Source organism: Simochromis diagramma, unplaced genomic scaffold (assembly GCF_900408965.1).
Source record: "Simochromis diagramma unplaced genomic scaffold, fSimDia1.1 OVJJ01000387.1, whole genome shotgun sequence".
Taxonomy (NCBI): Eukaryota; Metazoa; Chordata; class Actinopteri; order Cichliformes; family Cichlidae; genus Simochromis; species Simochromis diagramma.
Genome location: NW_024387152.1, coordinates 9,783,364 through 9,808,830, shown reverse-complemented (window position 1 = coordinate 9,808,830; position 25,467 = coordinate 9,783,364). Strand labels below are relative to the sequence as shown.

The 25,467-nt window shown below is 40.7% G+C and overlaps 2 protein-coding genes across 3 annotated transcripts; both read right to left on the bottom strand.

Moving 5' to 3' along the window:
• Positions 1 to 1,426: 1,426 nt before the first annotated feature.
• Positions 1,427 to 20,376, bottom strand: plekhm2 (pleckstrin homology domain containing, family M (with RUN domain) member 2). Of its 2 annotated transcripts, XM_040047414.1 has the most exons (20): positions 19,785 to 20,376; positions 17,980 to 18,086; positions 16,994 to 17,103; positions 16,806 to 16,905; positions 16,580 to 16,667; positions 16,311 to 16,485; positions 15,489 to 15,548; positions 9,575 to 9,848; positions 8,708 to 9,493; positions 8,555 to 8,624; positions 8,140 to 8,230; positions 7,547 to 7,611; positions 7,118 to 7,206; positions 6,616 to 6,748; positions 6,010 to 6,200; positions 5,663 to 5,728; positions 5,385 to 5,544; positions 5,022 to 5,201; positions 4,327 to 4,443; positions 1,427 to 4,207 (listed from the first exon to the last, which is right to left on the bottom strand). In XM_040047414.1, exons 1-20 carry the CDS (start codon positions 19,842 to 19,844, stop codon positions 4,070 to 4,072), a joined length of 3,060 nt encoding a protein of 1,019 aa, XP_039903348.1. In that variant the 5' UTR covers positions 19,845 to 20,376; the 3' UTR covers positions 1,427 to 4,069. The 2 variants fall into 2 exon arrangements, with proteins under 2 accessions (XP_039903348.1, XP_039903349.1); XM_040047415.1 differs by lacking the exon at positions 15,489 to 15,548.
• A 509-nt stretch (positions 20,377 to 20,885) lies between these two features.
• On the bottom strand, positions 20,886 to 25,279 carry ddost (dolichyl-diphosphooligosaccharide--protein glycosyltransferase subunit (non-catalytic)). Its single transcript, XM_040047420.1, has 11 exons — positions 25,021 to 25,279; positions 24,290 to 24,400; positions 24,116 to 24,202; positions 23,915 to 24,018; positions 23,741 to 23,835; positions 23,471 to 23,564; positions 22,643 to 22,791; positions 22,226 to 22,373; positions 22,014 to 22,134; positions 21,752 to 21,858; positions 20,886 to 21,526 (listed from the first exon to the last, which is right to left on the bottom strand). The coding sequence occupies exons 1-11, from the start codon at positions 25,253 to 25,255 to the stop codon at positions 21,377 to 21,379; spliced, it is 1,401 nt and encodes a 466-aa protein (XP_039903354.1). The 5' UTR covers positions 25,256 to 25,279; the 3' UTR covers positions 20,886 to 21,376.
• Between the last annotated feature and the right edge of the window lie 188 nt (positions 25,280 to 25,467).

The window sequence follows — 25,467 nt, the reverse complement described above, 5'->3', positions numbered from 1 at the left end:
GTTTACATTTGGTTTCAAGTCTTTCAGTCTCAACTTCTAACCCTATTTATGATTTTGAAACTGTGTTACTACAAAGAGTTCACAGCTTTCTTTTTCATGGTAACATCACAAGCACACTATTACTGTACTACTAAATAATAAAGATACCTCTGAACAAGACCAGTGGTAACGGTTGCCCTAGCAACTATAAAATTATTATCAGCAATAAAGGAAGTTGTTAACATGTACTCTGGATTGTATCTGATGCTATCTTGAACGTCTTCCTTTCACTACAAACTGAGTCAGCTGATACCAAACATCCTTTAAGTTTATCGACACCTTGAGCATTTGCAAGGTGCTCCGAACTTAAAAGCTCGAGATCCATATTTGCTCTGCCAAAAGTAAATAACTTGGATTCACATAAAAGCACTTTGGGTGTTTCAGTCATAAGTTACTCACTACCCGCAACACACACACACCATATAGACGTCCCTGTACACTTTGGTTGACATCAGGCTTGGATGCAAACTGTTTGTATGACCTCTGCAGGTGTGTCAGAGAAATTAGAGTAACTGAAATAGCAAACTATGAAAATGCAACAGCTCATCTGTCACTGTCTCAGTGTGACATTTGGTCAGAAAACGTTTGAACACTTTGATTTAAAACACAGAAGACGTGACTGAAGTAGTGTTTACTTTTTAAGGGATTAGTATTGTATCTTATTCACTTATTCATTTTGTTTTATTTGTTCTTTTTAAATGTGTGTAAAGTACAGAAAATTAAAAATGAATATGTATTTAAGCTCTACATGGCATTATTATCACTTTGACCTTCAGCTCAATCTACTGGGCTTGAAGAAAAGGTCAGAGGTCAAATGTAACATATTTTAAATCTTTACATGGTACTTTCTTTAAGTTGACAATACACAACACACTTTTAAGAATCATAGTTGCTAAGTCAGAAGGTTTTTTTTAATCAATTTTCAACCAATAAGTTGTTGAGTGGACTTTGAAGGGGAAGTATGCCAAATTTGAATAGATTGCTAACATGAGCCCACTCTACACCCCTACTAGGTCTCAACAGAACTCATTCAAGACTTCATTCAAAACATAATCTCCTTGGTAGAGGTAATACAAATCACCAAGCAGCATGTCATAGGCACTACAAAAACTAACTATTAATTGAGCAAACATACACAAGAAATGTATCGAAAACAATCACAGACAATGGGAACACATTTTGTGTTACACTTCCTAAAAGCATAGTGACCTAAGATGCCCTCTTACCCGTGAATCTTCTGTTCCTGCGCTAACACAACTGCCCTCATGACTCCACTGTATTGCACCATATTTCACTGGCGTGACCTATGACAAAAAGGCAGCTGTTAAAAAACACAAACAGGCATACTAAAAGCAGAGGAAATGACACCACAGGAGACGGGGTTTGGTTACAGTTCACAAAGATTTATTTGTACATTCGTTACATTAAATGAACAGTATAAAACCTTCACGACATGCACTTCTCCAAGTGGGAGTTCAGGAACTGTTATGTTTGATTAGTGTTTCATGTACATTTTTAATAAAAATGCTAAACACAATAAAAATATTACATGCAGTAAACAAAAATCAAAAGGCGCTTTTGCATAATGCATTACTTAAAAGATGTCTTCCATCATTGGCCAGCAATGTCTCACCTGCAAAAACACTGCTTAAAAGGACTAACTTTGACTTTCTCGTTATATACAATTCATATTCTCCAACTCTTAAACACATTCATTATTAATCATCCGACAAACATTTCAAGTAAGTCCAAATATTGCAATGCTTCTTTCCCACTGTGGGAGACGAATTTAACTGCACTGCCAACCAATCCTATTTTGGAACCCATTAAAATATAAAAGGATTTCTCCAGAAATCCTTTTCCAACAGTTGACATCACTCTGCAGCCGTCCATGTGTGCAAAATCACTTCTTAATGCACCGAGCACGAGGGAGGAACCAAAAGGAAAGCAGAGAATTTAAAAAGGACTGCTGCAAAGCAGAAAAAATTAAATAATAATAATAATATTAGTAATAATAAAATGCTCAAAAAAGAAGAAGCAACTGGTGAGTGTTCTGATGTGAAGTACCCTTTTCACCTGAGATTAGATTTCTTTATAAAATAAAATAAAAATTATATATATGAATAAATAAAAGCAGAAGGTGAAAGAGAACATGGGGCACTTAGAAGAGCTTAAAATACAGATCAATGCGGACATGAGAGCAACACAGTGACGTGTATAGGGCTTGGGTAACATTTCCATACATATTCAACAGTAAGTAGTGGTAAGACGTATTTGACCCACAGACCTACATCGAGCACAAGCATTGACATTTCTCTCAAAGGACCCAGAATGAAAACGTTGATTGTTTTAGACCCTGTGAAATTATAAAGTGTAAGGCATTGCTGAAAGAAAAAAAAACAACTGGTGCTTAAATTTAATAATTTGGCAATTTAATTCAGTTCAGCTAAAAAAGGCAACATTGTCATCGCAAAGAAAACCTCATATTTATCTCAGCCTTCCAGGAACAGCAGTCACACGGCACATGCAGCAGCACTTTAATCCTCTAATCAGGCTCAATACTAAAGACAAACATGCATTATTCATGTCTACGGACAATAATTTCTATGCCAAGTAAGGAGGCTTTTTATTTTTTCTAAATTTGTCCTGTAATTATGTATTCTTGCCAGATTAAGGCTTTACTATTAGCTAATGTAACAGGCTATTATTTAAAAGGCTCTAGATTGTAAAATTTTGAAGGATTTTAAACCTCAAACATGGTCCTACTTTGGGACTAGTGCAGAGGACGCAGGCATGTTATAATCTAGATGTGTGGCCAGAACTTACAGTACAGCATAAACTACGGGTGCAAAATAAAAATGAGAAGTCAAAACATTCTTTAGCTCTCAGTTATTAAACAACAACTCACGCAAACCTTAAATCCTCCATTAAAAAACAAAAACAAACCTCCAAACTGGATAATTTGGTAACAACTGTTCCCATTTTCTCTAAAAAGAAAATAAAATAAAACATGGCATGTTAATGCAATTCCACAACCAGTACCGCTTAAAAAACTGGGAAAAAAAGTGCAAGTCAGCATGGAAACCTCCATCTCCGCAGAGTGGAGAAAAGGCAAGTTTGTTGTATTTCCTGAAAGAAGTTATTACTGATAAAGTGAGAACTCGGACAGATGCTGCAGCCATGAGCATGTTATGTAACAGTGCAAGCTTTAAGTATTCGGATATCCTCATTCTCTCCCGATGATGTGCTGTGTGTATGTGACAATACTTCAGAGTAACTACTTGCTGACAAACCGAAACTTAATCCCAAACGTACACAACACATATGTAACAGTCAGTGAATATGCAATGATACTGTGCAGTGCTGTATGTTTGCACTGATGATACGCCACCATTATGGTTCAGAAGCACGTTTTCTAAGTGTTAATAAGCAACAAGTGACTTTTTCTTAAAACGGGTGTGTGAGCTGTGCAGAAAAGTTCCGGCTATGGAGTGTCAACTTTTTACTAAACCAACAACCAACCATTTCCTGTTTCATTAATGGCTTTGTATATGTGCGTGCATAAAACTCTCATGTTACAGAGAAGCTTCTGGTAATTGTTCTGTGTCTCCATCAAGCTTCTCCAATCTGCTAAATAATGTAATTATCATTTTCTATCTATATCTCAATTGTCAAATCATGTGACAGCAAATGTCTTTGATTTGGGATGACTCAGTCTACACTGCTCCCATGTATGAGGAATACCAAGATAGTGAGTTATAATGCTGTTTTATCAGGCTACTATAAGACTCTGCGGTCTTGCATCATTGCAATGTGATGTGCATCACGCAGTGCTTCTACAACAGGAAGTTTCTCTGATTACATTTAAGAATCAGAGGTTCATCACAAGCCACATCACATCTCGTTGGTTTATAAGTCTTTTAGTTTATGACTACGCAGTGGCACAAACTGTTACACCCCATCCTGTCAAACTATCAGACTCAGTGGCTGCAAACACACGCAAATGTGTAGATATTCACGTGCGTGTCTGTCAGCACCACGGTTCACGCTGGGCTCTGCCTCGAGCCAGACTGTCGGCTCTCTGCCAGGCGCTCTTCATCAGCTCGAGTGCCTCGCCGCAGCGTTTCTGCACCAATGGATCAGAAACGTCTCTGTGAGGAAGCTCAACCTGTGTGCGGAGAGGGTGCATGAGGGTTACATCCTGACAGTAGTTATCTTCACTGGCTGCACAGTTGCTCTATTTTTTCTTAAACACACAACAATTGACAGACTAAGCAATGTTGTTACCTGAAAAATGGCCTTCCATGCGTCGTCCAAAGCCTGCAGCAATCGATCTCTTTCTCCACAGCCGCTGAAGTACAAAACCCAGGGCGGGAGGAACTGTGCCCGATCAGCTGCAAACTCCTACCAACAAATTGGAGAATAACAGTGATGCTTATTATAGTGTTAAAAAAGTGTTAAAGCAGTGAAACGTAATTTATGCAATGTACATGGGGCAGCTGTGATCTACTAAGTGCAAGGTTGGTGGTTCGATCCCTGGCTCCTCCAGTCTGCATGCAAAAGTGTCCTTGGACAAGATACTGAACCCTGAAGCGTGTTCATAGAAAGCACTCAGGCAAAAAAAACTGCTTGTATGAATTTATGTGTGTTCTACAAAGTGTTTTTAGAGCTTGAGAAGAAAACAGCTGTAGAAGAATGAGTCTATTTACCATTTGAGAGAAAATGAGGTAACCCCTCAAACTGAAATCTGATGGCACATTCTGTAAACTTTAGTTCCACCAGACCAGCAGTGCAACAGTTCTTGACTACCTCGAAGGCAACGGCTGTAATCGGCTCAAGCATGAGTTTTATCAACATTCATTAAATTATGATACAATTTCCAGTGGTTCCAGCAGTGCTATACAATTTCCAGTATAGGACAGAGATTACACTGGTAAGCCGTGTTAGCAAAACTAACACCAGCTTTAGAAATGGTCACTCACAATAACACAGTACGCCATGTCTGCCTCCAGGCTGACAGCGATGACATCACAGATGTCAGCGCTGCCCAGTGAACGAAAGAAACTCGTCTGGCAGTCCTGATGGCAAGTCAGCAGCTTCTTGTCTGTCACCACGAGACAACATGGGATACACGGGGTGGGGGAGACACCCTGAGGAATGACCTGGAAGCAAGGTGGTTGTATGTCATTTTCATACGGCCGATACATAGAAGGAAAATAAATGCACTTCCTCTTTTAATATCTAAAGTAGACCATAACCATTGCTCTTTAAAGAGTTTTTTTATGGTTGGGTGAACCTCATGAGCACTAATGAACAGGCTGTCTTTACTATCTTTCTCTTCTCACCCCTTTAGACACAGACTGGCAGAGTAACTGCATCCATTCAGCCATGTCCTGCTCGTTGTTTGCACTGAGCACCAGCGGAGGGCGCTCTGTCAGGATGACTTGGAAAGCATGTGGACGTTCTGTGTTGTTTGAGCGACGGCAGCCTCCACAGTGCTCTCCTCTTTTGAAGTGAGAGTGAGAGAAGTGATACAAACGACATGAGAAAAATATACCAGTGAACTTCAGTGTCTTTGGACATTTGCTTCATGGATTTTGAAGAATCTGCATCTGAAGCCTACCCCATGGTGACTGAGAGCAGGGGGGTCACATCTGTTCTTTCTGCATACAGGTACAGAATCCCATTACTGCATGACAAGAGAGCATAGTTACATTCAACTTAACAAAAGACACATTAAACACATACGGTTCACTATGACTGCTAAAGTGAATAGAAGGAAGTGAGGTGTATGGTAAATGTAATCTACACTTTTTGCACATAGTACTCATAAAAGTATGTCAGTGGTGTTAATGCTTATCAGTGGTTTATTTGCTTTTTCAAGGAAAGAGACCTCAGAAAACTGATAACACACAATGCTTGAGGGTTAATGTTTGATATTAAAATAAGGAGACAACAACCTGCTCGTACCTGAGAACGAGGTAGCAGTTCTTCCACTGCTCTTTACCCAGGTATGTAGTTCCAGACCGATACTGCAGAGACCCTTCTTTTGTGCTGGAAAATCCTCCAAGATTTGGTGGACCACCTTGGGGAGATAAAGTCATGTCCATAGGATCCTCCCAGTGAACCAGTGAATACAGTTTAATAGACACTTCAGATACCTGGGAACACAGGTAAGGATCAGTTAGCCACCTCTTTTAAAGTCTGCCAAGAAATATGAAAGCAATAAAGCAGGGACTCTCAATTATTCTACAACCCTACGAAGAAAAACAATCATGAAGATGTTTTTGATCTTCTACTGTGATTAATGGGTTTATGAGATGTGCAAGTCACTGCATTTTGTTTTTATTTACATTTTACACAGTGCCCCAACTGGAACTGGGGTTATAATATTTGATGTTAGGGATGCTAAGCTGTTTTGAAGGAAAGTGGTTATTTTAGTATAAATATGTACTCTAGAGGATGAAATATGTACATATATGTACTCCTACCTGAACAGGTGCACCAGGAAGTTCTTTTTTTATATATCAGTAATGATTGAAATGAATGTGATCATCATGTTTAAAGTTACTTTACCTCGGAGTGAGACTCCTGGGAGACAAATTTGGTGAGCGCCAGTTTTTCCATGGTGGCGTCTGTCAGAACTGAGGGGTACGGAGGCTCTCGACATCCTTTTACCATAGCTGACTTGAGACTAGTCAGGAACCAACTAAAAGTCAAGAAGAAATTGACTTGAGGTCAGAAGGAGGCGGGACTAACAACCATTTGGTGGTGTAATCTTCGTGCTTCTATAAAGTCAGTATCTCTCTGGCTCACATCCTTACAGTTGGATGGAAATACTTATTTAGCCTCCTGCTTTGGACATAAAATTAACTTAAGTCACAGAAGAGTCTTCATTTCAGTGCAGATTATTTGATTTCTGACATGTAAGCCCATACATGCATGCAAATATGAAAGGAGAGACTGCGCAGGCATGCTGCAAAGACACAATCATGTCAGACGGACGTAAATACTGGACATGTCAGACACTGCGTGGAGCTAAACTGGTAAAAACAAATGTATGTACATATGTACTCACCTTGTCAGCGAGGTGTCAGCTGTGTCCAACAGGAATTTTCTTCGTCTGTTGGTGCAAACCAGAGTTACTGCCTGCTGGTCGAGGCCCACCTAAATGAAAACGACATCATGGCATCATCAGAAACAAAACTGTCATGTTTGGCTTCACAACTCAGAGCATGTAGTCTGTATGCGATGTACCCTAAACCTAACCCGCCCTGGGGCGCCTCTGTCAGTGCGCCCCAGGCTGGCTGTGGCTACAATGCAGCTTGTCATCACCAGTGTGTGAACGTGTGTGTGAATGGGTGCATGACTGAATGTGTAAAGCGCTTTGGGGTCCTTAGGGACTAGAAAAGCGCTATACAAATACAGGCCATTTACCAATATAATATGATGAGGTAACTGCGTGCTGCGTAATAGAAACATGCAACTTCTGTAATTAAGAGCTTACTGATATGTAGTCCAGCTCGTTATAAGAAACAGCATCTTCTACTGTGTAGGGCTTCTCTGCTGCACCTGCGGAGGAATACGAGACATGCAGAAATGTTAATCTCATGTGTAAACATTATGTGCAGCCCAAATACAGGCACTGCTATCCTACTACAGCACATTAAGCTGATGTAGTACTCTAAATTATATAAATATGTCAAGATCTTATTGCAGCTCAGATTCTTTTATTTTATTTATATAGTTTTGTATGTAAATCTTCTATTTCTTCTGTGTTTCTCATTTCCTGTTGATATTTCTAATCTTTTCTATTGTTTTCAAATGATTGTGCATCCTATTTATCTTATTTATGTGTTCATTTTTTCTCTTTGGCATCTTTTGTGGACAGTAAAGGAAGATTTTGAATGTTCAGGGAAATATGTGTCTTTACTGAGTAACGACAATAAAACTTGAAATTGTGAAACTTGGACACCACTGTTCCCACAACTGTTAAATATATACTTTAAATATATATATTGTGGGAACAAATGCCATTATTATTAATTCCCAGTTTAAGTTTTGGACTCGTTCATCCCTTATTACAGACAAGACTTTCACCCTTTCTAAGCAGGTAGATGTAACAGTCAGTCAGCAGCAGATAAAGAGGCTGCAGGTCCCCCTCCATGTGACCTGTGCTCATCCTCACCATCTGAAAACACAAAGAAAAAGCTGAGACAAGTGTTGGAAACTGTCTGCTGTAAAGCAGCCTACGACGTGATGTCGATGTTAGATAAATGACACAATCCACACAGGTCTTTTAGAGGGATGCAGTTCATCAGCAGCTTCATTATATTTGTTGATTATCAATGTTACTTAACTCTGTTACATAATGATTTTTGAAGAAATTGGAATCAATTTAGGTTTTTGTTTACAGGGTTGGCGTAAAGTGTGAAACATAACCTGTATCCACTTCTCTGATGTCAAAACCACCATCCCTTAAAGACAATAAAAAAAACTCTCTCTCCATCTTTACCTTGAAGAGCTGCTCCTCATTTTCTCTGAACACATGAATCATAAGCAGCAGCAAGTGATTGTTGTCCACCCTGAAATTTGAATGACGAACACTATTAAACAAACATTAAACAACGATATAACAACAAACCGCTCATTTTGTTCAGCTGCTTACTTAAACTCTGCAGGATGAGAACTTTCAGAGGGACTAAGTTTCTCCTCTTGTAATACTTGTTTTGTTTCTTCAGCTTTAAAAGTCTCTTTGTCTGTTTGTGCGTCTTCCTCCTCCTTCATGACGGGTTCTTGTCCTGCAATCGCTTCTGCTTCTCCTTCATCTTCAAGGCCACCTGAAAAAGTTTGTGACTGGCTAAGCTCTGTAGAGTCATGGTGGCTACCACGCGTGGGAGCAGAGTCTGGACTGTTGGGGGTAAAGCAGCAAACGTCTGCAGGAACAGGAGAGGTCGGCAGGAAGCCGGGGCTTTTGGCCAGAGGGGAGCAAGAGGTCTCTCCTGGGGCCGGATCAGGTGGTTTACCCCCTGAATCCTTACGAAAGGGCTGCTGTGCAGGAGGCTCGGAGCTCCGATAAGAGCATTTGCTATTTTTGTCCTCCTCTGGATGTTCCCAGGTGTCCTCTCGATCCAGAGTCCCATTGAGCTGGTCAATGACGTCACACAGCGGTTGGCCCAAGCTGTCCATGGAGGTGTCTGCCATCTCTGGGAGTCGCAGGCCTGTTCCATCATCGCGTCCTTCATCCAGAACCTCTGATCCAAGCCGGCTTCTCCTCAACTCTCCTTCATCATACAGCTTCACTATAGAGCAGTTAACTAATTCAGCATCTACTGAAGTGATGCTACTTTCCATTTCCACTTGTTCAGAGGAGATGGAGTTATGGGTGCTGCTGATGGAATCTGTAAAGCTCTTTCCACGTCTCTTCTTTGTTGGTTTCCTTCGTTTTGCCATCCTGGAACAACAGAGGCGTTAGCGCTTGTTCAAAACACCAGAAATATGTGCATGCCAGTAACGGAAGCTGTATCTACCCTACCTAATAACCTCAAGCGCATTGCTGTTGATCTCCGTGTCATCCCCTGTGGTGGTGCTACTGTGGCGGCTAGGCACATGAACTGGTGTGACGTCAGCTGAGGTATTGGTGTCAGAGTCCTCGTTGAACGGGTTGTGTCTGAATGTGGGGCTGTGAGGAGACACAGGCGGTAGCTTCACCCTCACAGTGGTAGAAAGCACCACAGTGTCGCTTATGACCGTCTGTGGATCAGAGCCACTGGATCGTGGGCAGCTTGCCTGGTCAGTCAGGTCACCCTCTACCATGAAAAGGCACAGAGATTCAATTATTTCATGCAAAAGCAGCAGCAGTTACTACATTTACATTGACACTATTGTAGAAATACACAGAATTTTTTCGTTTGCACCGTCCTGTTGGTTTGGTAGCAAATACTACAAAGAAGTAATGTGAAGGAGAATTTTTTCTATTCATGCATTTTTATCAGAATGTGAGAAGTGACCAACAAAACAGCGCCACAAAAAAGTGCGTGTATTCCTTCACCTGTGTAGCACAACAAATGTTAGGGACTGCAGAGTTCTTGGTAGGCCTTTGGCAGAGTCAAAAAAAGCACAAAATGCAACAAGTAAGAGCTCAGTTAGGCACACAGGCAGAGGTTTTCTTTTCACAGGCACAGACCTAGGTCAAGCTTTATCACTGTAGCTGGCAGAGTTAGATGATACATGGATATGTCTGAATAATTTAGAGGAATCAGTATTTGACATTAGGGTTATTAATAATGACTGTTGTGTTTTTGTACAAGCTGCATTTGACAATTATATTCTCATCAAAGCTTCAGAAAATGGACAAGCATGCTTTGTCAAGAATATAGAGAGCCATTGGCAGCTAGGATGGCTCTGCAAAAGGAGAATAGCATTTGTTATCCAACAGCATCCTGCTTTTTCTAAAAGGTGGATATCTGGAATTGAGGTATTAAGAACTAGAACATCTGTGCATGACAGAAACCTGGAGTATCTCAGCCCTGATGTCAGCAAATAGAACTACAGCTTAAAGAGTTAGACGACTTTGAAGATTTCTCCAAACAAACGATGTTCGGACCAATAATTTTTTGTCCATGGAATGAACTGTGACAAATTTCACATTTGCAGATTGCGTGTGCATGCGAGAGCTTAATGTATACACATGTGATAAAATATAGTTAAAAGCTCATTTGAACTCTGCGACCAAGAACGATCATCACCTTACACTACAGCTTAGCTGAACCTAGGCCAGTGCAACACATGACACAGGACAACATTACACAAAATGGTATGCCAGACAGACAGATACACAGTGTACCGGAGACAGACTCAATGAGGTGAGTTACAGCTACTTCAGGAGCATCTCTTGCTGTGGTAAATAATAAGGCATAGTGAGCACAGGGACCATTCTCCCAACAAGTAACACATGCAGAAAATGACGGAAGCAAATACAAATGAGGGCAAAATTATTAGTCCAACTATGACATTTAAAGCTTATGTCAAAAATGTCCTTTTTTTTTTTTTTTTTTTTTTTTTAAAAACAGAGCAAGGAATTTTTCAACACATTTCTAAACATACTAGTTTTTTTTAGAAACCATAGATAAGTTCAATTTGCACACAATAACATTATTATTTCAGGGAAGAAAAAAAAAATCCAGGATCAATATTATTAGCCTCCTGAAAAACTGACCTTTTTACTGAGCCATAGCACAAACTACTTTAACTTTGTGATAGTCAAAGTAAAATCAAGTTAAAGCTGAGGGTTATCTTCCAATTTACACAGTATAAAAACTTCAGCGAGGGTTTGAGCTGTCACTTGAAAAATCATCATGCCAAAAACACAAAAAATCAGTTTAGACTCAAGAAAAACAATTGTTGACGCTCACAAACCAGGAGATGGATATACAAAGCATTTCTAAAGTGTTATGAACTGGAGTGAGAACTATCATCAAGAAATTCAAAGAGAGCGACACAGCACAGAACAAACCTGGCTGAGGTAGCAAGGGAACAATTTCAAAGATTGAGTCGGGAATTGTCCTCTCAAAGAAGATGATCACTAGAACCTTGCACAGGAATGGACTGTGAGGTTGTAGACCAAGAAAAACGTATGTGCAGTGAAACACAGTGGTGGGAGTATGAGGAAGTAGGTATGCTTCAGTGTTTCTGGTACTGCGAATCTCATCAAGGTGAAAGGAATCATAAAGAAAGAAGGATATGTGAAGATTTTCAAAGAAACCCTCAAGCAGGCCGCAGCAAAACTGGGTCTGACACCATTAATCCAAACATAAGTCGCTCCTGGAGATGAACTACCTCCAGTTAACCAAAGTGAATGTTACTGATTGGCCTGTACAAAGCCTGACTTGAGTCCTCAAAAACTGTGGGATGAACTGAAGATTGAGATCCATGCCAGAAGACCATCGAATCTGGAGGAGCTTGAGAGAATCGCAAAAGAAAAATGAACTGGGATTGCTCAGCAGACGTGAAACAAACTCCTGCAGGCTGTTATCCAGCAAAAAAGATACACAACTGACTTTTAGCATCAGGAGAGCTAATAACTGTGACCCTGGTAGTTTTTGTGAAATAATTTTGTTCTCTGTGTAAAATAATGTAAGCATCTAAAATAAAACAAGGATGTTTGGAAAAGCTGCATTAAAACAAATCTTTGGCCTGTTTAACAGCACTTGGAAAATAATTTTAAAAACAAAAATGTTCATAGTGGGGCTTATAATTTTGTACTCATTTATAACCCACCCAACACCGAGTTCCCAGGTGAAACAAACTTACTAGTCAATGTTTATGATGACCTTCCTGTAAAATAAGCCTCTCTTCTAACTGAATTAATATGATTATTTAATAAAGCTTTACTAAAGTCTTTCAGCTGGAAGTACCTATGTCCTATGCCTGTGTTTATTAAATGCTACCTTTTCTATGAGGTTCACTTTTGTAATTATTAGGGGTGCAACGATACTCGTATCGATATTGAACCGTTCAATACAGTGCTTTCAGTTCTGTACGCATATGTATCGAACAATACAAAATAAATTTTTAATTTATTTTATCAACTTTCCTTCTGACATGCTGTCTGTGTTGAGCGCTCGGTGGATCTGCGCTCGACAGTGCAGCCTAGGCGGAGTAGTCGAACGCAGATTCACTGAGGGCAGGGCAAGCTAGCGAGACAGAAGTTAAGCTCTCCTTGCAACATGGCAAATTGAACCTCCCCCACCCTCATTCAGATCTGGGGTTTGGAACTATTTTGGTTTTCATGTGACGTATGACCCTGAAGGTAAGCGCGTCATGGACTAAAGTAAAACAGTATGTTGATGTGCCAGGCAATGCTCAATTACATGGGTGGGAGCTAGTGTGTTAGCGCAGTTAGCTCGTTAAGGTGTTGGCCGTCCAGCCCCATGCACAGGTGATCCGCGGTAGCTCGTTAACGGAGATTTGCCGTGTTGTGGCGTTAACGTCATTTCAACGAGATTTACGCTGACAGCACTAGTGGGAACACAACAAATATGACTGCACATTTAGACCGACATCATCCTAGTGCAAAGACAAGTGGAAGCAGACAAAAACAACAAGCACCATGCTACAAACTTTACCGAGTCATTTAGACAGCCGTTAGCACATGATTCTCCTTATGGGGACCTGATATGTTTAATATGCTGCTGAGAGTATACCCCAGAAGAAGCGTATAGTATAGCTTTTATTTTGGAAAGAGCCATTTCTCTGTAATAAACTCTCTTTTCCAAAGATGAGTGATTCCTCAATCAGATACAGGGCTCCCAAAATCGCCTGCCCGACGTCCCGGGGCTAGCGATTTTTCCAGTCGGGCTACCAAAATCTATCTCTGCCCTGCCCGTCGGGCTATCATAGGAAGGAAAAATATATGTCAATGCTTTTGCATTCTTTCGGAAATGTAGCTGGGTAATTATGTCATTGGCATCGGTGAGCCACTGCCAATATGTGACATACTTGTTTCACTTTGCAATCGTGCGAACTGTGTATAGAGAGCAACAGCACTGATTGGTGAGTGATGATAATTTGCACACCAATTCCTCTGACATCGTCTTATCAATCGTTAGCTTACTATGCAAATATGACAAGTGAAATCTCCCGCAGCAAGCTTTTAAACATGTGAGAGGTTGATCGTGCAGAGAATGTGATGTGAGTGCCTGTGTAAAAGCAGCAGGATATATATTGTAGCGGGTCAGGGCTGTTCGGGGTTCTGTTTGTACAGTTATGTTTTGTTTATGTTGCCATAGTGACGGGTGACGCCCTCTCGCTGCGACGGTGTGTCCTTCCGGGGTCAGAGGGCGCCCTGTGTGTTGTTGTTGTTGTTGCTGTGCTGTTGCCGCGCTGAGCAGTTAGCTAGCAGCAGTGTTCTTCTGCAGATGTCAATAAACGGCTGTGCTCCCTGGCTAGCTCACGGGAAGCAAGACCAAACGATACCTCCGTCTCCTCCTTGTCTGAGCTCGCCACATTGGTGTCAGAAGTGGGATGATGGTGGCACCCCATGTTCTGACCCGAGTGACTTTTCCCCCGCCGGTCGTGACCGGCCGGTGCGCCAAAAGAAGGCACCTGGACATTTGCAGGACTTTGTGTGGGGTAATGGGGTCGTCGGGGACGACTGACCCCTTAGGTGGGGGCTATGTAGCGGGTCAGGGCTGTTCGGGGTTCTGTTTGTACAGTTACGTTTTGTTTATGTTGCCATAGTGACGGGTGACGCCCTCTCGCTGCGACGGTGTGTGCTTCCGGGGTCAGAGGGCGACCTGTGTGTTTTTGTTGTTGTTGCTGTGCTGTTGCCACGCTGAGCAGTTAGCTAGCGGCAGTGTTCTTCAGCAGATGTTAATAAACGGCTGTGCTCCCTGGCTAGCTCACGGGAAGCAAGACCAAACGACACCTCCGTCTCCTCCTTGTCTGAGCTCGCCACAATATTTTAGTTCTGCTGAGCCAAATAAGACAGGTCAGGGTGAAGAAGTGACAGCCAAAGAAAAGCTTACCACAAAACGGAAAAGTTATGACAAATCAGACTATAAGGCAAAAAGAAAGTGCAGCTTTATGGTTTCGTGGACAAAAGAATTTCTGTGGCTGCAATATGACAAGCCAAATAACCAGGGCTGCACATAAGTGGTCCGCAGGTGCGCATTCGCTGTCAAAATAAAAAACGGGCACAAGATAAGAAGTTGCAACGTGTGTTTGCATACATAAGATTTTCAGGAGGAGGACAGACATTTGTTTAGAACTCTTAAAGATGTCGAAGAAGCAAGCTCCTTTAAGCAATTACTGTGATGTTCCTCCACCTCCAAAGAAATGTCAGAAGGAGTCCGAACCACAAAAGAAGCACGTATTCTCGGAAAAGTAGTTGCAGGAGGTGAGCTGGCTTCAAACAAATGATGAACGCACAGAGATGTGGTGCGGAATGTGCCGTGAAAATTTAATAAATGACAAATTAAAAAGGCATGAACATTTTTTTTGTATCGAAAAAATATCGAACCGTGACACCAAAGTATCGAACCGAACCGTGAATTTTGTGTATTGTTGCACCCCTAGTAATTATGGAAGAAAGCACTGTGCTTTTAAATTTGTATTAAACGTACACAATGCAATTTTAAATTCCCAGCTATGGGAGTAAATGTACATCACATTCATTCATAAAAAGTCAGTCATGTGTCACAAAACTTCAGATTGAAATTTGCCTACAATTCAACTGAAATCACCTACATAAAACTCAACCACTCTTACCCATTTCCCATTAATCAAGTGTATTTCTGTGTCTTGAGATACAATATTTTACACCAGCTAGCAGTTTTTACTGGTAGAGTATCCAGCATGCTTTAAGCACAAACATGCCAGACAGTAGGAAGGAAAGGAAGGAAGGAGGCATGGTAGGGCAGGAGAGGGAGGGTTGACCAATGTCCCACCTTCCCAGTCTGCACTTGGCAATGACTGCAACACGGGGAAGATGTCACCAAAATCATAATCTAAAAAAAGGAGGGAATAACATTCAACATTAGAGAGAGGTGGAGTGGAGACAGGTGAGAGGAGACTTAGTCAATGTCACAGAAACAGTAAAACAACATGATATGTGGAACACAAAATAACAGAATCAATGCGGAAAACTAGTGGGAACTTAAAAAAAAAAAAAAAAAAAAAAGAGAACTGGCTTGGTGCTTTGTGGGGTGTGAAAGGTCAAATGCTTAGTGCTGCAATCACCCTGATGACAATATTCAATGACCAATGGCATCTGCACGCCAAGTCAGCTGATAAAATGCACTTTGATATCTGTGAGTAATAAAAGGCCAAGGTCAAACTAACTTCTGCTTTGACATGCCATTAGCCTGACATCACAGTATGAGCAAAAGCACATGAGTGTGTGATTGCACTGATGTGAACCCTGATTACATCATAAACCCCAAAATACAGCCTGCCATGCCTGCATGTCCTCTCAGCAGAAGAGCAGAATATAATGACATGAGAGCTAATTCCACACACTGCAGACACAGCAGCACTTAAAACTAACACTACATATATTTCTATTGGCTATTAAAAAAAATTCAATAAATAAAATAAACTGACTACTCAATCTTGACTTTAAGGGCTATTAAAGAATTAATAGTTGCAAAGATTGCAAAACCAGTTAGTCTGTTTCTCTACTCTAAAACACACATAATCAAATCTGAAGAAAAGTAAGAAAGGCAGGAAATAAAAATTAGCTACGGATTAGCACATTAAGTACACCTTACCTTCACTAGAAGGAGCTATGGCACTATCATCCCACTCCAGGTTGGTGGAGGTGAGGGAGGTGAAGGAGTGCAGAGACAGGCTGTCTGAGCTGGGCAGTCTTTCCTCAAAGTCCAGCAGGTTCTGTGGTTTGTAGTATTCTGGCATGTAGGGGGCCACATCTAGATAGGGCACATCCTGAACCACCAAGACCCAACAAAAACATATAGTTATGCTGCAGTCATTTAAGAAATTTAGCTTGTATTGATATGGTAGTCAAGTATATGCTAACCAGCTCCAGATCGAAGCGAATGAACTCCAGGCCGGACACCAGTGTGAGAAAGAGCGTGAGGTGGTCGTGACTGCAGACCAGTGCGTTCCTACCCGTGAAGAATTTTTTTAAAAAACAAAAATTTGTGAGACGTGTTCACAAAAGACAATGTTTCAGTTTCAATATAACTGATTAGCAACATTTCATTTCCTTTAAGCCATCGGGATCAAACGACTAGATGACTTACTTGAAATAATACTTATGCAGCAGTGCTTGGTTCTCCTGAAAGAGCCGAAGATAGCTCTCTAAAGAGCTCTCGCTCAGTGCCAGGTATAGCCACGCACGACCTACAAACAACAAACATAATAGTTCAGTAATAATTTACTCTCCAAGTACTCCACATGTGTGTGTGCTGGTCTAAGAGAGATGCCTCACTTCGACCAAGGTTGGTTGCTATGTGCTGAAGCTCATCTATCTGCCGCACAGCCTCTCTTCTAGTGAAGTGAAGGACCAGCACCCAGTAGCCTGAAGAAATGTCTTGCAGCCTGCAGTGAAAAGTGTATATGTAAACTGAAACCAAAAGCATCCACAAGTTGTAACAGATATCATGGATGGACATAATTCTTGCAGAAAAACACAGAAAAAATACAACTGATACAAATGTTTGCTCTTTCAATCCATAGACTTTATACAAAAGATCTATTCAACATCTGGATCTGAAAACTGAAGCAGTGCAGAAGAGATTTTAAACAGCATTCTCCCTCATCAGCAGGGGGAGTCTCACACAGCTGCAAAAAGTCAGAGCACATAGCAAAAGTGGACTGTTCGTCCATTGATTCATGGTCTCAGTAAACATTTTCTGGAAGAGTTTATGGTCTCAGTTTCTAGGTTCAGGTCTTATGGAAACAGAACATGATGTTTATTTTGTACAAGGCTATGCTTTAGGGCAGGACCATCTTGTTGTTGACAAATCGAACAAGCTGTCTCCACACTCATGGCCTTTGATCAATGATCAATGGGCTTTGATCAATGATCAATGGACTTTGATCGGTGGTTGTTTATCAACGGTTGTGACAATTTGCATATTAATGATCAAGAAACTGACCTCACAGCTCATTGTTCATTCATTGGGCTGGTCTCAGTTACTGTACAAATGTTCTGTTTATAAGGTTGGGGAAACCTACAGTCAGCTGAGACTGAAGAAGTCATTTGGATGAGTGACGAAACGTTTCTCTCACTGAAAACGCTACGAAAAGATGAACAAAATCAACCTTTTGGGGTGTCTACACACTGACATGTAGCTTGAAAGCACTCAAATGGCAACAAGTAAAATGCTCAGCTTGATGGGAATTTTGCAAATCATGGTGTTATGGTAGCTTTTATGTACAGTGTGTGCAATCTGCTTCTAGTGACCATCTTACCCATATAGCAGAGCGTGGTCAAGGTGTTCACAGAGCCGTTGCAGTACCCGGTCGTGATTCCGAATAGCTGGAGTTTCATCCTCGCAGGCAGCAAAGTAACTCTGCAGCTGTGAAGAGACATCGTTGGTTTGTTTTGTTGTTCATTCACTCTAGACAAATAAAATAGCCACCAATAACCATGTAAAGGACCTCTTCCCATGACTGAATTTGTAAAACTGGTCATTCACTGTTATTTGTATTGCTTTAGTTTCACACAACATCATCTTTGATTTCAAACTATCTGTTTGAAATCAAAGATGATGTTGTATGAAACTAAAGCAATATAATTGATGATGAAGTTAAAGTATATTTATGGATGCCATCAACACTGCATGAATAACATTTAGGACAAGGTCTCAAGAAAATTAATCATACAATACAACACACAGTTAACCAAGGAATTTAAGCCAAGTCAAGGACTTGCCAAGAAAGTTCGCCTTTCATGATTTACATTGACAGTCAAGGTAAGTTGGCTGCAGCACAGACTTCATAAAATATCTTTGACTCTGGGCTGGAGACTTCAGCTAGCTATAGGATATGCATGTATTTCTTGTTACCTATAATAGGGACAGGAGGTACTAAACAGGCTTTAGTTCATACATTGTTCACGTGATTGGTCTTCAATGTGATTAGTGATGAGCGGTGCCACTTCTATCCTTGTAGTGACTATTTCACTTCAAATCGCATGTGCTGGCACCGAGGACCAAATAGTGACAGGCAACACTGTTTCATTGTCCTGGACTGACCTGCAAAGCCCCTTGAACTTAATCCTGAACCTAATATAATGTATTAAAATACCAAAGCATGAACAAACTGTGTGCGCTTTGGGGAAAGGTTTGAGGATTGCAACTCAAGAAAAAAAACGATCATTTATTTCCTGTGACTTTATTCACATGACTAATGTTTGTCAGAGGTAAACACTGTACATTTGCCCACAAGCTTGAGGAATATCTGCTTACAAGCACTGTTACAGTCCTTTAGGTGTCAGTCCAATAAAACATATGAACATGGTAAATTACAGGGTAAAACCTGGTGAAACAGATATTTGCTTGATGGAATAAACAAATATGGAATTTTTCTAATTCAAACACCCGATTATGGGACTGGTGATTTGGACTGGAAAATACAACACAGATAAATGAAAATGTCAAGGGGAAGAAGATTAAATATATAAATAACAGTAATAATATAAAACGATATAAAACAATAAATAAAATGACAAAAAATAAATCATTAAATAGATAAACGTGGTTTTTGAAAACGAATGCAAAAGCTAACTGGGAGAGAAGAAGGAAGACGGTGCAATGCTGTCTGTCAGGTTATAGGAAATGTTCCACAACACCTAGCAGATCCGCACATGACTTCCAAAATGGCCCATTACTTACATTTAAAATCAAGAGCAAAGATCTACTGACCTCTTTTGCTACAAATGTGTCGGATTTATGGTTGCGGGTATGTTTATAACAGATGCCGCAGTGAACAAACACAGGGGCTTGGTGTCACTTTTGTTACCATAGCCAGAAAAGACACAAACTTCTACTTAACTGAGAGCTGGAGTCATAAAACATTATATGAAACATCTACTGCGCTATTTTCTCTTTATCAGTAGGGGCAAGGCCCTCCTGTGTCCTCCTGACTTGAAAGTTGCCCTCTTTAGCAGACAAAAGATGACCTAATGTTAGCTATAGTGATTCAAACGTGTGAAAAATCTTAACGCGAAAATGTCTGGCAGTATTTTAGCGGTAACCAACCCCAGCAGCGCTTACCTTCTTAACAGAAAATGAGATATTTTCCAATATACGATCCTTTACTTTCAGTTGATCCATCACTGGTCTGTTGGCAGCTTTCAGCAGGCAGTCAGCTGACTCAAAGCACTTGTTTTGCTAAAGCTAACGCCGCCTGCAGTAGCTTGCTAACATTATCCTGCCCACCAACACAACTGGTTTCCAAACTAGCAATATAGGACTAATGTCAGTGTTAGCGACCGACACTAGCTCGGGACTATAGTGCTAACGCCAAAAAAACAGCGAAGCGGTGTAACCTCAGTCACTGAACAGCCCGGTTAACCTAGTGCAGTTACCCTATGGCTGTGCATTAGCTTTAGCCACTCGACTTTTTTTCTAGGGGCTTGCGATAGCTAACAAGTTTTAAAGTTAACCCACATTTTACTGTTAGTAGAACCGATTTTTCTCACACTCTGCGTTTTATTACTTTGACTGCCACTTGTGAACTACGCCTACTTTAAGTCACCTCTTCGTGCTTATTTCCGTAGTTAATTAATCAATGTAACGCATGCTAAGGTTACTTTCATGCTATCGTCTACTGAGTGACAACTGAACTCACGCCGTCAGTGAGTTACGTCAATGACGTCATCCGGTTTGTTAATCGCAGACTGAAGGACCTTAAATTTTCGCAAATTTAAAGATTTTATGCTCAGAATTGTGCCAAAACCCAATATCAATGTAAATTAGTGTGTGATTGAATTAATCTGAATGAAGTGATGAATTCGGCACAAGACTCCATTGTTTTAACTTAGTCATAAACTTTTTTTTCCCCAGCGTTTCCAGCTCTTCTTCAGACCTTGTTCATCTTGGTAAATGCTAAAGCACCCTGGCTCTTTTTTAAAAATGTGCACATATCAAGATTAAGGTTTGTTTAATATCTAGAGTTTTGATAGTTGTTCATTTTTACTTTTCCCCACATTTCGCTTCTTGTTAAGTATCTGCACATTAAAATGAGTGTCATTAAACATTTATTTTGCCTTAAGCACAAATCATAGCAGCTCCACATTCAGTGGACCAAACCAGTTGTAACATTTCAATGAACACCGTTATTGCGTGTTAAGTTACAGAGACAACAGGCATTTCTATTGAGTGGAATGTCAATATTTTATTAAGATGACTCCAACTTATTTGGATACACATTAATCTTATCAAAAAAACAAATGAGTTGTTGCCATAATCAGTGCATGTAGTTACCACAATAAACTTTTCTGGCTGAAAAATAAAACAATGCAGGTCAAATTTTATTGTAAATTTCTTCCCCATTTCTAAGCAAATGTTTGACTTGAAATATTTAATCAATTGTAAAGCAACTTTAAACAAACGCTGACTGACTTCAGAACAGACAAGGGCCACTAAGTGATTCCAAAGTGTAAAAAAAACCTCCCACAACCACTGCATTACAGTCAGTGCCTCTTTTGGCCCTCAGACCCCGACAAAGTGAGTTCCCCAATAACAGAACAGAAACAGTCCAAGTCCCTGCATGAAGACTCAAGTCATCACGACATTCATTTCCACTCTTCACACCACAAGTTCACTTCCAGTCTTATTTTCTCTTCCCCCATTGGCATTCTGTATTAGTCAGACTTCTCCTTCTCTTTCATGTGGAGGAAAACTACACTGAAGACAAAGAGTCCAGCCATCATGGAGAAGACACTGGCATAGTATGGGTAGGCTGAGGGGATGAAGCGCTCATATTGGGTGTGCTGCAGAGGACGCACCGATACCTACGGTGGAGAAACACAACTGGATTAGTTAGCAAGCCATACAGCACATCAACTAATAGGTTACTATGTTACTATTACAACAAATGATTGATAAAAGAACAGAGGTAGTAACCAGGATGATTAATTGAGCAATACTTTCCATATTTACCATTTCTATACATTTATCTTATAGTAAATAAACTCAACATGATTCAGTCTTTAGGAGGGAACTTCTGATGAACTTACCTGAGTGGAGGAGTAGAGATGTGTATATCCTAGTCGGTTATAGTCCACTTTGAACTGGAAGACTCCATACACATCAGGCAGCTTGAACTGGACACTGTATTTACCTCCTAGTTGAACAACAATGGAACATTTATCATAAATGCAGTTTGTAAATATGAAGTGAATATGAAGTCAATCCTGCCAAACATTATAAAAACAATACATGTAGGTTGTAAACAAGACGTAAATGAATGTAAATATATTCTATAATACAATACCATACCATTTTTCTTGAGATAAGTCCTGACAAAGGGATCGATCCTCACAAACTCAAGCTGGATATCATCTCCGTCGAATGGGACCCAACGGCCCTCGGACAACATCTCAATGACAATGCTGTATTCCTGCATGAAAAGGGTTTACAGTGATTGAGCGACACTGCATTAAAAACAAATATCTTCACGGTGATGATAACAAACAGACAACAAGACCCACCACGAGGTCGGTGATGGTGTATGCTGTGGGGGCGTCGGTCTCCCCCACGCGATGATGGGTAACAGCTCCCACTCTGAGGACTCCAGCCTCCTTGAACACCCAGCGAGACAGAGCCTCGGCCAGCTCCATGTTCCCTGTCCGCTCGTGCCTGAAAAAGCCCACAAGGAGACAAACACTGACATCTGTAACCAACTATATTGTAACCAAATCTAATATCAGTGACTAGTTATTACAATCTTACATTTTAAGGCTGTTTTCCACCTACAGATTAGCTTTAGGAGGTCAAACGCACTAAACTGCAAACTCGGTGGAACACATTCTAAGCATCTAAACTTGCAGAAATCTGCAGTAAATGTGTTTGAACTTGTAACATTCACATGGCAGAAAAACAAGCCAGGCCATCACTGACAGGAGTACCTCTGTGAACCTGGTGTGGCTTTCTGCACAGCAGAGTTGAAGAAGGCATCGCTGAAGAAGTCCAAGGAGCCACTAAACACCACTCTGGCATTGTTTCGAGCCTGGAGCCCAGCGATCAGCAGGGTGTTCTTGCCAACAGCGTGGGGGTACTATAGCATTAAAAAACACAAAACAACAACAACATTAAAAAAGTAAAATTAACTTAGTACCTCCTGTCCCCAAACGGTCATGGCCAATAGCTGCCCCTCCCTGAGCGTGGTTGTGCATGAGGTTTGGTCCTGTTAAAAAGGGGTGATACCGAGAAGTTTTTCTTCTCACTATCAAGTGTTTGCTCATAGCAGGTTATCTGATTGTTGGAGCTTTCCTCTTCACAATACAATATAAAATGCCTTGAGGTGACTGTTGTTGTGATTTGATTCTCTCTATAAATAAAATCAAATTGAAGTGAACTGAATATCCATTCAGGCTAATAATAGTTATACAAGGATCTCAACTCAACTTGTTTATTATTGGACTCTACCAGCGTAATTTTGCGTTAAAAATAGTTGAAAATAATCCTTAATCATCTCATACTGGGCTTGGTGCTGCCCTGTGGTTCATTCTGCCTGAACAAAGCAGTTTTAGCTCCACCCTTTGTTCTGAAACTTTGACCACGTTATACATCGCGGAAAAAATGAGGTAGTGCACAATAAGCTTGTGCCTTTTTCTTCCAAAAGCATTACTACACAATTTTAATTTTAAAGGGCTACTTATCATGCCCGGGACAGTTTGTCCTGAATAAATCATAATTCATTACCTGACATTATCATGACATGTCAACAGTATTACCTGTGAGATGGGTCTGTCAGGGAAAAAGGAGTAGGAGGTGGAGGACCCAGTAAGGATGTCCAGGACAAGAGGGTTGTCTGGGTCTGCCACCATGCTGGAAGAAGTGAGCCACATTCAATATATTTTCCACTGAGCATGGGAGTTAATCTTTTACAATGACTAAAAATCTAACAACACTATCTGTTACATCTTCTGACACAAGTCTCTGCTCCAGCTAAAAGGATGAATTTATCATTTATTACACATCAGCGTGAAAATCACTGTGCTTACCCGACACCCTTGAATAAAACAGGTTTCTTGGTGGGTTTGCCGACAATAGTGGGAGCTTTTAGCAGGTTCTCTGGGTCAGCGACAATCAGGGTATGCTGGAGTTACAAAAGATCACAAATTACAACAACATAACAAAACATAAAATGGCAGCTGTGTAAAGGCCAAGCCATTTACCTCTCCAGGATCAGACACATCATAGTTGTGATGATCAATGACGGCAGTCTTTTCCTCGTCAAACTCAATGCCACACTCACTGCCCAGCTCCCTCAGAGGGTCGCCTGTGAAACAAGAACAAAACAAAAATACTTGAATGATCATACTTAAACATTTCAAATAATATACGACTGGAACAAACACTGTTATAAATCAACTGACCGATGTCTGAACTTGCAGCAACCAGGACATTGCCCCCACCATCAATGAAGGATGTAATAGTCTCCACATTTATATTCCCACCAAAGTCTGCGGATGACAAAAAAGTGTTTACCTTCAGGAAGAAATCACCTGCCACAATTTATTTATTTTTTGTTTTAACGCTGTGAAACTCACCTTCAACTGATGGTGAGAAGATAATTAAGTGGTCATACAGGAACTGGCCATATTTGATCAGCGACAGGGAGGGATCATCAGCGGTCTTGAAGGTGAGGTCAAATCCACGGTCTGAAGAAGACAGATGTATTATAATTAACAGTAACAATGGTGTACTAAGGCTAAAGTTTTAACACAGTGGTTTTTGAAAATTAGGACATGTTTACTACAACAGGATACAGCAAAGGTGTGCAAGCACTGATGTTATCTCTAACAAAAGCATGCAATATCCCCGAGTATTACAAAAAGTTGTATCTTCAGACAAAACGTTTTGTTTTACATGTCTTCTTAAAACAGTAATAACCCAAACTGTATGAACTCCTCTTTTGAAGACTGTTGCCTAATCAGGAAAGTGGATTTCTCCCACTACTGTACCTACCAGCAAACCAGAAGAGCAGAGGAGCGGAAATGCATAGTATTATTTAAATAATTTTAACAACAACAGCATCGAGCACATCTTCATCTATATAATTATATTACACTGAGTTGTAAGAGGCTCAAATTACGTTAGGACCGCGAACACATTACAGCTAAGCTAATGTTAGCATTCTTGCTATCGTGCATCAATTTCTGGTCTAGCAGCGGCTTTTTGTTAGCTGCCAAAAACTTGCTGATGCCCGGTAAACGAGGCATATATACGACTGCATAGCAGAGTAAGTAAAGCTGCAAAAAAATAGTATTATCATACTGACCTGCCAGACTGCGGAAGAAGATTGAATGGGTGTCTTTGATGTTGAGGTTGTCCAGCAGCACCAACGTCTTACCGTCAGCCAAAGCACAATGCAGCACGGAGGCTAACGACAGCAATAAAAGGACGCTATTGTCCAGAAGCTTGACCCGCCTCGTTAACACCGTTCCGGTTCGTTTTTTGGACGATGATAAAGAACCGGACCGGTTCGTCTGCATGACTGCTGTCAGCGCCGCCATTTTGCTGCAGAAGTCGACGTCAGCGTTAGCAGTTGACTAAACTCTGACCCTAAGAGGCAGCCAATCACAGAGCGGAACGCGTCGCTCTGACTGCCAGTCAACCAATAGCGTGAGAGCTTCATTGTAAGCCTGGCAAACAGGTAAGTCCAGGCATTGAAATATAAATATGCACATTTTTACTGAATATTTACAACAAAAACGGCGTTTAAACG